Genomic DNA, 18,246 nt, shown 5'->3' with positions numbered 1-18,246 from the left:
CGGTATAAAAATCTAATAAATACTAATACTAATACTAATCTGAAATTTGATCACATAACCATGGGAATGCTGTTATGGTTGTAAGTGTGAAAAACAGTCATAAATCACTTTTTTCTGTGATGTTAACTTTAAATGGCCATTAAATGAACTGTTGTAAGTTGAGGACTACCCGTATACAGATGGAACTATGAGAAACTGCAGTTGCAAGGATTAAAATTTACACTATTTTTATAAAATGATGTACCATTGGTGTATCACAATATAAAATTGTCCAGAATATATAATTTCAAATTTATGTTGGAAATATGAACAAGAAAGGGGCATTTTATCATACTTAGTGGACAAGCTAGAAAAAGCTAGAAAATTTTGGATCCAAGTACATAAAAGATTTAGTGGATGTTAAAGATTAATACACAATTGGGACCAGAGGTTTAGGACTTTTAGGACTGATGGATGAAAAGCTGCAAAAAAGTTATGGAATTTTGGTTTTGTACATAACTGCAGCAAGATTATTTTATGCACAACGATGGAAAGATTCAACAATACCTACAACAGAAGGGATAGTTGGTAGAAATGATGGAACTCACTGAGATGGTCAAACTGACTTTTTTAGTCAGAGAAAAGACAGTAGCAATAGCAATAATACTTAGTTATATACCGCTTCACAGCCCTCTAAGCAGTTTACAGATTAAGCATATTACCCCAAACAATCTGGGTCTTCATTTTACTGACCTCGGAAGGATGGAAGGCTGAGTCAACCTTGAGCTGGTCAGGATGCCATTCGTCTTCCTTTCTGGTGCACAGCTAGTTCACCCTCTATGGTGCACCATGGAAAGCGCACAAGCATGAACCAAACAGGGTAGCTGTTTTAGGCAGCCAGATAACTACTCTATACTAGCACTGTAGTCTCCTGGTTAATGTAACTTAAATTGCAAATATGTAAACCAGTGACAGACACATCCTTCTAATTCCAACTCTTCATTGGACATGACAGTAATGATGCCCGTGTAGGAAAGACTTTGTAATATTGCAATATGGGTTTTGTAGTACTATTGCACTGGCAAGCTAACATGGATTTTCTTGTATTTTAAATTTGCCTTTTTCAAATGTATTAAGCCTTAGTCTTCAAGAAGAATGTAAAAAGCTTTTATTTTAGAAACCAGGACTGGCAGAGGTGTATTCAATACATTGTAGATAAAATAGTTTCATTTTCAGCTAAGGGATCGAATTCCTGGCAGTCAGGAGAGTTAGCTTGCAATACCACATTCTAACCACTGCACTACCATGGCTCCTCTGCATATTGCTGAAAATGGAATGGAAACCCTTTATAGACTTTTTGTGTGAAACAGAAAAAAATGGACTTATGAATTACAGTTTGATGATTAGACAGGATAGATCATAAAAAGAAGAGTTATGTTGTAACTTTAGAAAAGAGGTAAAATTGTAATTGCACTTATAACTGTTGTAAGAAAGGTCAGAACCAACTCTTTGTATCATCAAAATATTGTATCATTATTTCTTTTCTATTTTAGTTTTCATTTCTTGCATTTTTAGCTTTCTTTTTGTTTTTTCTTTCTTACTTTACATTACTTTGTATTTGTTTTTATCTTTTTAAAAATACTGTGCGTCTGTGTGTGTATGAAAGAATATACTATGTAACTCACATCCAATTCTCAATACTTTGGACTTTCTTTCCACAATAAATTCTGGTGAGGTAACAAAATTCAATTTTTTAATAAAGCATGTTTCTGCATAAAAATAAGAGCGAAAGGACACATGATGTTATAGATTAGTGTTTATATGCTATCTGGACCCTACATTGCTTCTAAAGAACAAACACTCTAAAAAATTCACAATTCCCAAATAGTTTATAAGTTTAGCTTTCAATTTGATAATTTTCTTCTGTATTTTCCAATATTAATACAGTAATAGTAGCAAGAGCAATCCTTCACAAATATGGATATAATCCTATTTTATTAAAATCAATTTATGTTTGATCATTATCATGGGAAGTGAATTTATATTGCAATTTTATGCTGGTATTATGTTAATATTGATACAAATATTTAGCACCAATTGTCAAATCCCTATTTTGTGCCTGAATATTTATCAAAATTAATATGAGAACTGATAGTTTAGTATATAATATAAACTATAAAAACCAAAACAGCAGTGAGAAGAAGACCTCCATGTAGATGTCTGGGTACAAAGGGAGAGTAAAAAAATCTTGAATGAATTCAGTGATTTAGGTCCTGGAATCAGTTCTCAAAAGTAGTGAAAACCAAAAACATAATGCAGCTTGCTCCAATGGCTTTTTCAACATAATGTTGCAGAGCAATATAAATCATATAATGACAAAAGAGGTGCTATAAATTATATAGACACATGTTGATCAAATTATTAGGAACCCAATCAACAGATATAATCAAGGGCAAATAGCAATACCCCCTTTCTTAAAAATATATGTAACATCCAGAAATTCATAAATAGCCTGCAATATGTACAATAAGTTGAGAATATGTCACTGGAACAGAGGCAGATCATCTTTCTGTCAATAAATATACACTTCTAAGTGCAAAATGACCAACTTGCTATTCTCTGACTAGTTTTGTTACTCAGCATTTCCTTTGATAACCTAATTACTGTTAACTTGGAAATGCATACAATGCAATGTTACAGAATATACAGTGCATTCAGAAAGTATTCAGACCCCCTTCCCTTCTGTCAATTTTGTTGTGCTAAAACTTGATTCTACAGTTGTTGAAATTTATTTTTCTCATTAATCAGTACACTCAGTACCCCATAACGACAAAGTGAAAGCAGAATTTTAGAAATATCTGTACATTTATTAAAAAGAAAAAACTGAAATATCACATTGGTGTAAATATTCAGACCCTTTGCAACAATATTTTGAAATTTAGCTCTAGTACCTCCCATTTCTCTTGATCGTTGCTGACATGTTTCTACACCTTGGAGTCAACCTGTGGCAAATTAAATTGATTGAATTTGGAAACGCACATGCCTCTATAGAAGGCGTCACAGCTGAATGCATACTTTAGCAGAGCAAAAGCCATGAGGTCAAAGAAATTGCATGCAGAGCTCAGAGTCAGGATTATTGCAAGGCACAGATCTGGGGAAGGCTACAATAAAATTTCTGCTGCATTAAAGATTCCCAAGAGCACAGTGGCCTCTATAATTCTCAAATGAAAGAAGTTTGGCACAACCAGGACTCTTCCAAGAGCTGGTTACCTGGTCAAACTGAGCAATTGGGGTAGAAGGGCCTTAGTAAGAGAAGTGACATAGAACCCGATGGTCACTCTGACTGAGCTCCAGAGATCCTGTGTGGAGATGGGACAAAATTCCAGGATGACAACCATCATTGCAGTCATCCACCGATCTGGACTTTATGGAAGAGTGCCTAGATGGAAGCCTCTCCTCAGTGCAAAAACATGAAAGCCCACTTAAGAGTTTGTTCCTTCTTGACCTCATGGCTTTTGCTCTGCTACAGTATGTATTGTCTGTTGTGATGCCTTTTAAGGTGTGTGACTTTCCAAATCTTGTCCAAGCAATTTAATTTACCTCAGGTCGACTCCATTAAGGTGTAGAAACATGTCAGCAACAATCAAGAAAAATGGGAGGCACTAGAGCTAAATTTCACGTGTTGTTGCAAAGGGTCTGAATACTTATGCCAATGTGATATTTCAGTTTTTTCTTTTTAATAAATTTACAGACATTTCTAAAATTCTGTTCTTACTTTGTCATTATGGAGTACTGAATGTAGATTAATGAGAAAAAAAATGAATTTAAGAATCAGGCTGCAGCATAGATATAAAATCAACTATATATTCCACAACCAACAACTCTCACTTTTTCAAGATCACAGCACTGTTATCTTGATAGGTAATAATGTAATCTGTGCAGATTAAAAATTGAGTTCAAAGGATTCTTACAACCTAACTTGAAAATAATATGGGAGAACAAACTGCAATCTTAAAAACTGTGAAATCAAAATGGATAAATCTAATGCCCTTTTAAAATATTTTGTTTCTTTAGAATGGTAATCATTGAGAACCTTAAATCGTTCTCAAGAAATTTACATTAGTAAATAATACTTCTGTATTGCAATGTTGAAGATAACACTTTTCAAAAACATACTGGAATTTAATAACAAAAGCAAATAATCCATATTAAATAATAAAAATGTAAAACAATCAGTCCAAGATACAGTAATACCAGTGATACATGGAGATTTGAGTCACAAAGATATCACAAACTGGGATGGATAATGCACAGTCTCCTTCTGTTATGATGGGGAACAGATGTTATCCTTGCTAAGACATTGGTTAGAGAAATCAGAATATAGCAATAACCCTGAGATGAATTCATGGTAAAATTTGCTTATTAAGGCTCCATATCTAAGATTTAGGACTGTTCCACACATTGCCAAGATCGTATTTTTTTCCAACCATAGCATATAGCTCAGCGGGCCATAGCTAATTGGAAACTCCATTTTATCTAAATCATATATTTATTTTATTACAATGTGTTTTGGGAATATATACTTTTCAGCATGTATAATACAAGCAAGTGCTAAAATGTGAATATATGAATGTATGAAGCGACCCTTATTTGCAGAGTGAGTGTGCAATTAAAGCATGAATGTCAAATATCACAAAGATGAGAGCTTTTTTCTAAATATCTACAAAAAAATTGGCTGTTTTTTCTTAAGTAATTGTAGAATCCTGTGATGAAATGAATGACTCAAGGCATTTAATTGTTGAACACATAAAATGAAGTATATTTAAAATAAAACTTTAAAAAATGGTCAGACTATAGAATCTGAAAAGAATTTACAGGGCTGCAGCAGCTGAGTTTTTGGGAACTGTTAATTTATCGCAAAGCCTAAACTGGGTTTCTTTCATTGCACAGTATTTTCTCTTAAAATGTGTGCATTTCCAAAACAATTACATACATATTAAAAATCAGCATATTTGCTTAAACATAATTAAAACGGTAATACTCTCAGACAACACAGATCTGAAATGGCAAAACCAGTAATTTTTCCCCCACCCATCTTTACAACAAATTAATTTGAGACAAAATTACAAACACATTTCACTACATGATTAATAATAAAAATTAGGAGTTTTGTTTATAAAGTTGCCCAAAATGCAAGGGATGTGCATAGGTTTTACAACTTAGTCATAGTATTTTATTTTATTCCCTTGGGTATCTTCCCCCCATGAACGGAATGTACTTGGTTGTAGATTACAGTTTTTTCAACACAGATACACCAACGGCATGAACGCTTGCAACTGTCCACATGCATTAAGAGTCAAGACCCAACTTCAAATCTCTATTCAGTTTTACAGAGTTCTTCAAAGAGACAGTATCACATTATCTGCCTATTAAACCAAAATACTTCAAAAATGCTACTCTAAAAATGATTTAAAAAAGCAGAAGAAGGCCATTAGAATATAAGTATTGATCTGGTCATGATTGGGCTAATAATTTCAAATAAATAAAGGAAAGCAACTCAATCCAATTCACAAAATCAGACTCTAAAAGATGCAATGTTCCACCCCCAATTAAAGTAAAGATCACATTATTATTAAAATAGATTATAGAAAGCAGCATCTATTTTGTGCAGTTTTAGGGGCCTTTGAAATTAAAAGCTATGAGTTCCAAAAATATAACATTCCAAAGGATTGAATAATACATATATTTAAAGATACATTTTAATAAAATTTAGGAGAACTGATTAAAAAAGATACTGTCTCTTTAAATTATCATATTTTTTGCCTAGCTATAAGGACGACAATAATTATAAATGTAGGTCACACTACATCTAGGTAGTCTCTAGGGGCCAAGACCTGTTGACATAAGGTCAATAACAAAGAGGTTTTTCCAAGTATGAGGTGACTTCCAATAATGATCACATTCTTCTGGTAATTGGATTAATATATCCAGGAAACAGGAACCCATTGTGATGCTTTGCAAACAAGCTCAATGGCTTCTTCCAGATGCCTGATTGTTTCATCAATTTCATTGTTGATAATTGTAAGGTCAAAGTAGTGTGCATATGTTCTCTGTAAGATTTCTGATTCCTTTTGCAAGCGTTGAAGAGATTCATCCTGCACAATGATTAGGAAAAATGAAAGTGGAACAACTTTGTTATCTTGTAGTTATTGCATACAAGGAAGAGTCTTTCCAAATGCATTTCTTATAAAAGGATTCATTCATTTTGAATCCTTTAGTAAGACATGCATTTGGAATTTTGCTTTACTTTAATAAAATTGAGTTGAACTTATTAAAGTTCAATTATATAAACTTATTTTCTTCATATAAATCAGCATTTGCTTAAATGGGAGAGATGAATGTGAGAAAAAATAATTGGATAAGCAAGGAACAAGAGAGGAATGGTACTTATTAATGAATCAAGAGATTTATTTATTTATTTATTTATTTATTTAAACTGTATTTCAAATCAATGACTCTGGATGGTGAACCATAAACAATGAAAAATGTTAAATCAGAATATGAAAAAGAAATTAAATACAAATAGTAGCCAAGAGATGTTATAATCTGTCGTCAATGTAATTCAACACAAACCTTGGTTTGTGACCAAATAATCTACTTAATAACAATCTGATTAATATATACAGAAGTGGCCAAAAATATTGGTAACCTTCTACTTTTTCCCTCCCAAAATTTGGATTTGCCCTGAAATATGTTGAAACTGACACATGTGTTGTGGTCTGCCAGTGGCCAGCAGAGCTGGCAATAGATTCGGACAGTGAGGAGGCTGGGGAGGAACGTGGGCCTACAGTCTGGGGAAGGCTCGGATGAGGGCTCTGCGTCAGAGGCAGAGAGGGGTCCAGGTAGTTATGTGCTGCTTCTGGAGCCTCTGGAATCTGACAACAGCGAGGCAGAAGAACAGGGGGAGCCTGTTCCCAGTGCGTGCATGTGCAGAGCTGCCAGGAGGCAAGAACACTTAAAACAAAAGTGGCGACTTGGGAGTAAGGCTTGGAGATGATTGGCCCCTCTCACAAGAAAGAAGCAATTTGTTCATTCTGGTTGAGTCAAACTCTGAGAAGCTCCATTTGACTCTGTGCTCCATTTGGCCTTGCAAAACTAATTGGCAATTAGGTCTCTGGCAGCATTTCAAAGGAGATAAAGGTGGGTGCTTATCAGCATTACCTTGAAAGATTGTCAGACTCCTCACAGACTGTTTGTGAATTATTATGGGCTGTGAATGATCACAATTCACAGTCATTTAAATAAAAGAGGGTTTTTTGGGAGTGTCAAGAGCACCCACAATTCCAGGAGGTAACCAACTTCATTGCTTAATAGTTCTTACTATCAGAAAATTCCTCATCTATATCTCTCTCGATGAGCTTTCACCCATTGCTTCTTATCCTAACCTCAAGTACTAAATTGATGCCCTCTATTGGAAGATTGCTATCATGTCTCCCCTCTGTGTTTTCTTCGTTAAACTAAATATACCTAGCTGTTTTAGCTATTCTTCTTAGATTTAGCCTCTAAACCGGGGTGAAATGCTCTAAAGTCTGCTACTGGTTCACTTCGCTACTGGTTTGCTTCATGCGCGCATGCACACCAAATGTGCACTTTGCACGCGCATGCGTGGTGCAGGCCAAACATGCATTTCACGCACACCAAACATGCGCTTTGTGCGCATGCACATCGCTACTGCGCAGCGCTGAAAAAGTAGGATTAAGAAGCTTTTTCTGAGTCTTCAAAGGTAAGTAGAACAGCGAGAGGGGGAACAGCTGTGCCGCGTGATTTAGATTTAGATTAGGATTTCCTGCTTTCTAGCGAATATAAATAGCGCAGCATAGTTGTTCGTCGGAAATACTGGTTTGGCCGAACTGGTAGCATATATTACTACCAGTTCGGGCGAACCAGTCCAAACTGGTAGCATTTCACCCCTGCTCCAGACCCCTTATCATCTTTGTTGCTCTTCTCTGTACTCCTTCTAGGGCATCAGCATTTTTTTTAAAGAACTGTGGTGGCCGGAACTGGATGTGATATTTCTAAAATGCCTTCACCAATGCGATATACAGTGGTACTATCACTTCTAGTGATCTTGATGCTATCCCTCTGTTGATGCAGCCTAAGACTGTGTTTGCTTTTTTGGCAGCTGCAGCAGACTGCTGGCTTATACGTTGAGTAGTAGTCCATATTATTATATAACTGTTCTCATGTATGTCACAAAACTGTGAAAGTATCATAATATTTATTGAGCTGTGTCAGAACTACTTATTACTTTATTCTATGCAAAATATGATTTATAGGTTGTTCTTGGATTACAACCACTAGTTTAGCATCATTCAAAGTTGTGATAGTGCTGAATGAGGGACACTTAAAACCAGTCTTCAAAAGTGCGGCTATCATAGCATCTGCAGTCATAATCTGAGTGCTTGAGTCTGGATTGCAATTACAACATTGAAGAAAATCACTGTCATGTGATTGCAACTTCTGACATTCCTGCTGATTTCCCACAAGCAAAATCAATAGGGGAGTTGGCAGGAAGTCAGGAATTGATCCTGCCACTTTTTGGCCTGTACGCTAAATTACCAACCCACAGCACCTCCCTGTGGTACCCATGCAACTGGGACTGCTGCAATTGCCATTAGTAAGCCATATGGTTTATCTAATGTATGTCAAACTTAATAGCCACATTGCTTTGCGATGGAAACATTCCAATTGCCATTGTAACCCAAGGATTACCTGTATTATGCTGTAAAGAATTATTACACATTTGAAAATTCCTATCCTAAGACCAGCCTGTTAATTCTATGGAAAGTAGACTAGATCAGGAGCTGTTCAGAGTCTGTTATAAAATGGGCTGCTTTATAAATGTTTTAAATAAATTAGTATGATGAAATCTTCAAAATCCAGTTACATTTTTTTTTATTGTGCAGAAAAATGCAAGGAAGCACTTACCTAGCTCCAGGTAATCCACTCCTTGCCAAATGAGAAACAATCAAAACTTCCTAATGTAGTGACTGGGGAAATCACCTGGACTATGGTATCCTCCCAGAAAGGATACCTGCATGGTGCCTAATGTGAGGTCATTTTTCCCTTGGGAAATTATTCCTATTGATTTATACATAATTCTCTCTGACACTGGTGAATTACAGCTCTCATGAATTGAGTGCTGTAATTCAACTTCATCTGAAGGCCTATACATACACTGCCAACTCCAGTTTTAAATTATAAATATAAGAAAATATAAAAATAGCTATGGCATATAGGTTACATTTAATTGAAAACAACTATTTTTATTCAAACATTATTAAAATAACAAAATCTACATATTACTTGTTCCTAGCTGGTACTTACAGGCAATTTTCTGCACCATTTTGGCAGCTAGATAGAATCAATACAAGTATAAGAAAAATGAGAAAAAAAGCAAAGCAAAGATAATAAATGAAAAAAACAATAGTGCAGTCATGTAGGATATGTCTGTAACAGTAATCCTCCTAACAACCTTTCATTTCAATTTATTTAGGTACTACCATACTTTTCGGAGTATAAGAGGCACTTCCCCCTCTAAAAGTTGAACAGGCCGCGGCCGGGGCCTTGGACCGTGTCGTGCCTTTGCGGCCTCTAACCCGGCGGAGATCTCGTCCGGCCCCGTGGTACTCCGAGGGGCTGAGGGAGATGAAACGCCAGAGAAGACGCCTGGAGAGCACCTGGAGGTCCAGTCGCTCCGAAGCTGATCGGACACTAGTTAGGTCCTATTCTAGGACCTACCTAGTGGCAATGAGGGAAGCGAGGCGTTTCTACGCCTCCACCCTCATTGCGTCGGCAGATAACCGCCCGGCCGCCCTGTTTCGGGTGACCCGCTCTCTCCTACATCAGGAGGTGCGGGATGACCCGTTGCAGGGACGAGCCGAGGAGTTTAGCGGTTATCTATACGATAAAATCGCTCAGCTGAGGGCGGTCTGGACCGAAATTGGGATGATCAAGCGAGGAGAGGAGGCACGTCTTGTTGAGTCCATTTGGGATGAGTTTGACCCTGTGGCTCCGAGGGGCGTCGACAGGTTGTTGGGGGCTGCACGGCACGACATGTTTACTGGACCCGTGCCCTTCCTGGCTGGTACTGGCCACTCAGGCGGTGACACGAGGCTGGCTCAGAGGATTATCAACGCTTCTTTGGTGGAGGGTGTCTTTCCGGCCGCCTTGAAAGAGGCGGTGGTGAGGCCCTCCTTAAGAAGCCCTCCCTGGACCCAGCTATTTTGGGTAATTATCGTCCAGTCTCCTACCTTCGCTTTGTTGCGAAGGTTGTAGAGAGTGCCGTGGCGTGACAGCTACCCCAATACCTGGATGAAGATGTCTATCTTGATCCGTTCCAGTCCGGCTTCCGGCGGATACAGCACGGAGACAGCTTTGGTCGCATTGGTGGATGATCTCTGGAGGGCCAGGGACAGGGGTTATTCCTCTGCCCTGGTCTTATTAGACCTCTCGGCGTTCGATACCATCGACCATGGTATCTTGCTGCGCCGGCTGGGGGGATTGGGAGTGGGAGGCACCGTATATCGGTGGTTCTCCTCCTATCTCTCCGACCGGACGCAGACGGTGTTGACGGGGGGGCAGAGGTCGACCGCGAGGGGCCTCACTTGTGGGGTCCCGCAGGGGTCGATTCTCTCGCCCCTGTTGTTCAACATCTACATGAAGCCGTTGGGTGAGATCATCAGTGGTTTCGGGAGGAGATACCAGCAGTGCGCTGATGATACTCAGCTGTACTTTTCCACCCGGGCCACCCCAATGAAGTTGTTGAAGTGCTGCCGCGGTGTTTGGAAGCCGTACGGGTCTGGAGGGGGAGAAGCAGGCACAAGCTAACTCCCTCCAAGGCGGGGTGGCTGTGGATGCCGGCATCCCGATTCAGTCAGCTGCAGCCGCGGCTGGCTGTCGGAGGCGAGTTATTGGCCCCAAAGGATAGGGTGCGCAACTTAGGCGTCCTCCTGGATGATCGGCTGTCGTTTGAAGATCATTTGACGGCCGTCTCCAGGAGGGCCTTCTACCAGGTTCGCCTGGTCCGCAGTTGCGCCTTCCTTGATCGGGATGCCTTATGCACAGTCACTCATGCTCGTTACCTCTCGCTTGGATTACTGTAATGCTCTCTACATGGGGCTCCCTTGAAGTGCACTCGGAGGCTTCAGTTAGTCAGAATGCAGCTGCGGGTGATAGAGGGAGCTACCCGTAGCTCCCATGTAACACCGCTCCTGCGCAGACTGCACTGGCTGCCTGTGGCCTTCCGAGTGCACTTTAAGGTGTTGGTTACGACCTTTAAAGCGCTCCATGGCTTAGGACCTGGGTACTTACGGGACCGCCTGCTGCTACCACATGCCTCCCACCGACCCGTACGCTCCCATAGAGAGGGAGTTCTCAGGGTGCCGTCCGCCAAACAATGTCGGCTGGCGGCCCCCAGGGGAAGGGCCTTCTCTGTGGGGGCTCCCACTCTCTGGAACGAGCTTCCCCCTGGTTTACGTCAAATACCTGACCTTCGGACATTTCGTCGCGAACTGAAGACCCATCTTTTTATTCGCGCGGGGCTGGCTTAATTGGATTTTAAAAGGGAATTTTATAAATTTTAAATGGGGTTTTAATTGATGATGATTTTTTAATATCAGGCTAATTCTGAATAAGTTTTTTAAGGGTATTTAAATTGTGTATATTTGTATTGTTGTTTTTATTTTGCCTGTACACCGCCCTGAGTCCTTCGGGAGAAGGGCGGTATAAAAATCAAATTAAATAAATAAATAAATAAATAAAATTATGGTGCGTCTTATACAGCGAATGTTGCAGAAGCCCCGCCCACTGCTGTCCCCCACCTTTCAGCCATTTTTGGCGTTCACGCGTCATGTTTTCGGCCTCCACACACCCCATTTTAGACCTGTTCCAGGCTGTGGAGATTGCCACAGCACATCACCACTGACCGCTGCCTTTGCAGGTGTCACATTTTTGGCCCCATCATGTCACGTTTTTGGCCTCCTCATGCCCCATTTTTGGCTTCTGTGTGTCGCATTTTCAGTTGGTTCCAGGCGGCAGGGGTTGGCGGCAGTGGGGATCCCCGCAGCCTGGAACCGCCCAAAAACATGATGTGCAGAGGCCAAAAACGTGATGTGCAGAGGCCGAAAACACAACACATGGAAGCGGTGATGTGCTGTGATGATCCCTGCAGCCTGGAACAGCTGATTGGCGATATTCCGGGAGGCTGATCCAACCGCCAATCAGCTGTTCATGCTAAATCAGGCTGCAATAATGTACTGAAGCTGTTTGCTTCACGGATGCTAGCCAAATGAATATTAATGGATGCTGGTAGGCAGAGGCAGAATTTTTTTTCTTGTTTTCCTCCCCAAACCCTTGTAGTTGTTAGTTGCGAAGTCATGTCTGACCCATCGCGACCCCATGGACAACGTTCCTCCAGGCCTTCCTGTACTCTACCATCCTCTGGAGTCCATTTAAGCTCACACTTACTGCTTCAGTGACTCTACCCAGCCACCTCAATCTCTGTCATCCCCTTCTTCTTTTGCCCTCAATCTTTCCCAGCATTAGGCTCTTCTCCAGTGAGTCTTTCCTTCTCATTAGGTGGCCAAAGTATTTGAGTTTCATCTTCAGGATCTGGCCTTCTAAAGAACAATCAGGGTTGATCTCCTCTAGGACTGACCAGTTTGATGACCTTGTAGTCCAAGGGACTCACAGGAGTCTTCTCCAGCACCATAGTTTAAAGGCCTTAATTCTTTGGCGTTCAGCCTTTCTTATGGTCCAACTTTCACAGCTATGCATTGCAACTGGGAAAACCATAGCCTTGACTATATGCACTTTTGTTGGCAGGGTGATGTCTCTGCTTTTTAGCATGCTGTCTAGATTTGCCATAGCTTTCCTCCCCAGGAGCAAACGTCTTTTAATTTCTTGGCTGCAGTCCCCATCTGCGGTGATCTTGGAGCCCAGGAAAATAAAATCTGTCACTACCCCAAAACATAATGTGCCTCTTATACTTCAGAGCATCTTATACTCCGAAAAATGCGGTACTTATTTATGTTTCCATACTGACACATTTTCATTGAACTTTCTCTCTCTTGTAACTCTGGGTTTGGCAATTTGTATTCATTTTGAAAAGGTAAAACTAAAATATGTAGGATTAACACATTTATGTAAATACCATTAGTTTTCATAAGAATAAAAATACAGTTTTAAATTTTAGAAAGTTCTACTTTTTATTGTTAAATTAAAGAAAAATATGATTATGGAGCAACATAATGACTAGAGATGGATAACATTTGCTTTGTGTATATTCAATCAGGGAATTATTATTATCCCTTTAAAGATTTTTTTCTGAAGAAACTAGGAAGTAGATTTCCGACCAGGGAAAATCTGTAATAAAAACTGGATGAGTTTCCATTTTCACAGTCTAACATCTGCTTGGTTAAACTATACAATAATTAGCTGGTACAGACATGGCCTTAGAAAAACAAGGTAAAAATTAAAATAAAATATGACAGGTAAAGAGAAAGAAATATTTATGCAAATGACATTCTAAAAAAAACCCAAACAGACATATGCTAAACATGTACAGACGAAACATACTGTATTTAAGATTTCCTCAAATTTGCCCAAATACTATTATACTACATTCAATTACACTAGTATTTCACTGTAACAAGGCTTACCTCATTAATGCCTGGGGTAATTGTAGGTGCAGCAATAAAAACAACAAAAGGAGCAAACTCTGCAGTTCTCAGGACCTTCAAGGCCTAAGTGAGTATAACATAGAACGATATAAACTTTAATACAAAGTAACATAGATATTCTTGTCCTTACTTCTAGTTCAATATTGACCCATTAATCTTCTGACTCCTTTGCAAAGCAAAGCAATGTCTTTCTTCATGTAAAATACAATTGGAAAGAGAGCATCTTCTAGCAAGCTAACATTTTGTCATCATACCCAATATGAAGGAAAATATTTTCTTTGTCTGATAAAATAAGCACATGAATGTTATATCTACCTGAGGTTCTACATCAAGTATTGCAATTAATCCCTGTTCATGGATCTTCCGTATTGTTTCCAGTTTTGTCCCATACATTGCATCTTCATGGCTACCATATTCCAAATATTCGTTGTTGGAAATGTCCTGCATCATTTGGTCATGTGATACAAAGTAATAATTCTTTCCATTCTCTTCATCTTTCTTTGGTGGCCTGGTTGTATCTATAATTACAAAAGTTAGGCACAACAAACCCAGACTTTTTTTACGTTCATCTATACCAGTGATGGCTAACCTTTTCCAGACTGAGTGCTCAAAGCATGTGTGTGTGTGTGTGTGTGTGTGTGTGTGTGTGCCCCAGAACCTCCAACATGCAATGCGCATGCACCCCTGTGAATGTGCCGTACTCCCTGTGCATCTGCACACATCTCCCGCATGCCCCCACACATGCGCGTCCCCCACAAGTATGCATGCCCCCCACATGTGCCCCGCCCCTGCGCATGTGCAGCAGAGATCCAAAGACCAGCTGGCCGGTGGGAGGTGTGTGCACATGCGCAGCAGAGCTAAACTGGGGTGACAGCTTGCATGCCATCAGAGAGGGTGCTGAGTGCCACCTCTGGCATGCATGCCATAGGTTCGCCATCACGGATCTATACTACAAAAAATACATAGTGGGTATGTATGAATTATTATAAGTAACAGTTTAGGTATTCATTTCATTCATTCATTTTGAAAACACTATCAAATATTAATTTCTGCATTTAAATTTTTGTCTACATTAATGAAAACAAGTAATAGTCTTGAAACTGTGATAATGTTTTATTTTTGATAAAATCGTTTTTGAAAAAGATTGATTTTTAAAAAAAAATGGATTCCTTCCTATGAGCATAATCATAGTTTACTTAGTTTGGCCACCTTAGTGAACTCCTAATGACTTTGGGCTCTTAACAATACATCTAACAAAATTTTTACTTACGTGGAATAGGGTATGCAAATCGGTCTGGATGTTTTGTAATTAGTGTATTTTTAATATGTCTTCTCCCAACACCATGTGCTCCTACATGAAAAAATTGATATTATTACAAAGAACTAACAATATAATATATAATTCATTACTATAGGATCAACATTAAAATTACCTAATAAAACAAGTGTTTTCCTTTTGAATGCAGGTAATTTTACCACTTCTTCATAGGTGACAAGATCTAATTGATCGAACACTGTAACAGGAGGAAAAACAACAGATATAGAGGAAAAATGTATGATATTTTTCTATTTTTCAAGGATTTTTATTACAATTTCAAATATTTTACTTAACAAGAATATATTACAAATTACATGCTCAAGAATTTGTGGGTAACACCATGCAAATAGGCACACTGCAAGTATTAGCACTTCTGAAAATTTCTAAGACTCTCCTTAGTAATCATTTTAAGGAATGATAAACTAATAGATATGTGATAACATCTACTTAATCAACAGTAAAGATTTAAATGTATTTTATTAACTTATAAAAATGAATTAAAATCTGCCTTATAACAGTTTTATTGTAGTGTGTGTGTGTATTAGCATTATGCTCTTATAAAAAATCCCCAAGTATAATTATCAGAGTAACCAAGTTGTCTTTGCAATTTAATATTTTATATTAGCATGCTCTTGTGAATTTGGATAGTGAGGGACAAAAAAAATGGCTTTACTGTAAATTATAAAGCTACCATCATACAGAATCAATATGACCCTGGAAAAGATTTCTTCAATTGTCTTTATGCTACAGTCAATTATTTGAGAATCCCAATGCATTGTCAACTGCAATAATTTAGTAAATCATATTAAAAATACTCTTCCCTCTCTATGCCAAGTAATAAAATGTTGTTTGTATTGTAATAATGTAAATGAAATAAAAGTATTAACAAATTATAATAACATATCTCAGTTTCTTAAGCAATGTAAGAGTGAATAAACTATTTTATTAAACATTTGAAAGGATATTTTCAAAAAGACAGAAAGGGAAACAGGGAAGGAGTTAGTGTACCAACAATACAGTACTGTAATTACAATACCAACTGTATATTACAATACAGTTTTATATTTAATATAGATTAAGAAGTCAGTCATCCAAACATTTGATTGGGCTTATCTCCCTGAAATTCTGCCAAGATATGTATTGGTGGAATATTTCACTATCTTCTGGTTTAGCAAATTTGACATTTAAGTTGTCAGAAATCGTCCTATTTATAATATAAATCATGTAGCCATCTGAGTCTTTCCTGACAGTAAATATGGACATACAGATGTTAATAAATAAAGATTAATAGGTACTATTGCTAAGAAAGATTGGGCTCTTTTGTGAAAAAAATAATATTAACTTCCATTGACTTCTATTTTTCTGAGCTATATTATTTTTTTTCATAACTAAAATAAGGTTTAACCACATTTTCATTTTCTATTTACAGTAATCATACTTAATATGGTTATTGATAAACATAAAACCTTAATAATTTCCTTAAGGAAAAATCTAGGTTGTATTTCCATGCTCATCAAATTTACAAAATGTATTATATACTAGATGAAAACTTGGAATTTTAATTTTTGGTATTTTTCAAGGCCACCTCTTAATAGTTAAAAACATAACATATAGTGAGAGTGCCTCAACACAAACAAGCAGAAAAAAAACAAGCAATCACATTAAATATTAATTCAGGCTTCTGGACAGAATTAAAAAATGTACACATATTAGAGGAATACAAGGACACATTTATCAACTGACCTTTTAAACATTTCTACACTTCTAGGTAATAAATAAAAGGAGTTATTGAAGGGAAATAGTAAGAAGCAAATAAAAAGGCATTGTCACTTGACAGGTTACTTACATGCACAGAGGCCATTGGGATTAAGACAGCATGAAAAATGGACAGGGGTCATTGAAATATGGCTCGTAATATTAGTAAAATAAAAAGCATATGCACAAAATAAACTTCACCATGCAATATTCTAAACACAATGCAAATAAATCACTTTAAATGATAAGCATGTCTTTAAAACAATTGATTCTTTTTTGTAAATTGCTTTTAATTACATTAAAGGAAACATTTTATGCTTGTCTTAAGGTTGTGACATCAGAAAAATGATCCAAATGAATTATTACATACGAAGATAGGTAAATTTATTTCATAATACCAAAATAATGTTGAGGTAATATGTAGCATTATTTATCCATGATTTAACAAGACGCAAGATTTCTAAAATAATTAAGAAAAAAAAAGAAAACATATTTGGGAGGAAGTTAGAAATAGTATATTTTATATTTTTATTGTCTAAATACATGAAAAAATAAAACTTCATTGCATTACAATATACATTTTAAAAATCTTTTAAATCAGCATTCATCTGAAGAAGATTTTTAAGAAATGGATTATTAAGAAAGTAGCAAATCTCTTTTCTATTTTTCTCCCTCAAATTTTTTTAGCTGAACTACAAGATTTAGAAAAACTAAATACTGAATGGGAAAAAATAGGATATATATAACTTTTTAAAATGCAATCATTTAAATTTTTTAAAAAAACTTGTTTTCTAATGAGTAAACTGCAAATCTATGGTAATTAACTGAGCTATAGAATTCCACAGATATTATCTGTCGCACAAATTTGCTATTTTCATCAGAATGACAAAGGTTGTAGCTTGTTAACATATGTGTGCTAAGTCATGATGCACCTACAAAAGGTGCACCCAGAAAACAACTGAGAGCCAGTGCAATAGCGGTATAACTCAGGTGAACTGTGAGGTACCTAGAGCTGTATGTTGCTGCAATCTGGATCAGCTGCTGCTTCTCAATGGCCTGTAATGGATCTCTATATAGAGCGCATTGCAATAAGCAAATTGGAAGACGACTAAGTCATAGTGATTGTGAGTAAGGCCTCCTGGTCTAAAAATGGGCACAACTGGTGCACAACATGACTTTATGCAGACACAACTCTTTAAAAGCAGCAGGAGCTACAAATCCAGGAGGACTCTCAAACTGCGCACCAATTCTGTCCAGAGACTATTACCCTGTCCAGAGTCAGAAATGTCAAACTTCCAGATCCTAGGAGACAAAAACCTATAGCCATTCCATCTTGCTAGGGTTGAATTGCAGCCAGCTTCTCCCTATCCATGTTAAAGAGACAGGACTAGTTATTTGCCTGGTTGTAATATAAGAGGTAGAGAAGAACATGATATAAGAACTAGATTATAA

At 37.6% G+C, this 18,246-nt stretch overlaps 1 protein-coding gene across 1 annotated transcript in view; it reads right to left on the bottom strand.

Moving 5' to 3' along the window:
• Window positions 1-4,140: 4,140 nt before the first annotated feature.
• Window positions 4,141-18,246, bottom strand: part of CASK (calcium/calmodulin dependent serine protein kinase) — a 257,401-nt gene continuing 243,295 nt past the window's right edge. The window contains exons 22-26 of the mRNA XM_058186228.1: window positions 15,155-15,235; window positions 14,992-15,072; window positions 14,037-14,239; window positions 13,701-13,784; window positions 4,141-6,134 (exon numbers count right to left, since the gene is read on the bottom strand). Coding sequence (XP_058042211.1) covers window positions 5,958-6,134; window positions 13,701-13,784; window positions 14,037-14,239; window positions 14,992-15,072; window positions 15,155-15,235 — 626 coding nt within the window. The 3' untranslated portion in view covers window positions 4,141-5,957. The remainder of the gene's footprint in view (window positions 6,135-13,700; window positions 13,785-14,036; window positions 14,240-14,991; window positions 15,073-15,154; window positions 15,236-18,246) is intronic.

The sequence above is a fragment of the Ahaetulla prasina genome, chromosome 5, assembly GCF_028640845.1.
Source record: "Ahaetulla prasina isolate Xishuangbanna chromosome 5, ASM2864084v1, whole genome shotgun sequence".
Taxonomy (NCBI): Eukaryota; Metazoa; Chordata; class Lepidosauria; order Squamata; family Colubridae; genus Ahaetulla; species Ahaetulla prasina.
This window is presented reverse-complemented; position numbering and strand designations above follow the sequence as displayed.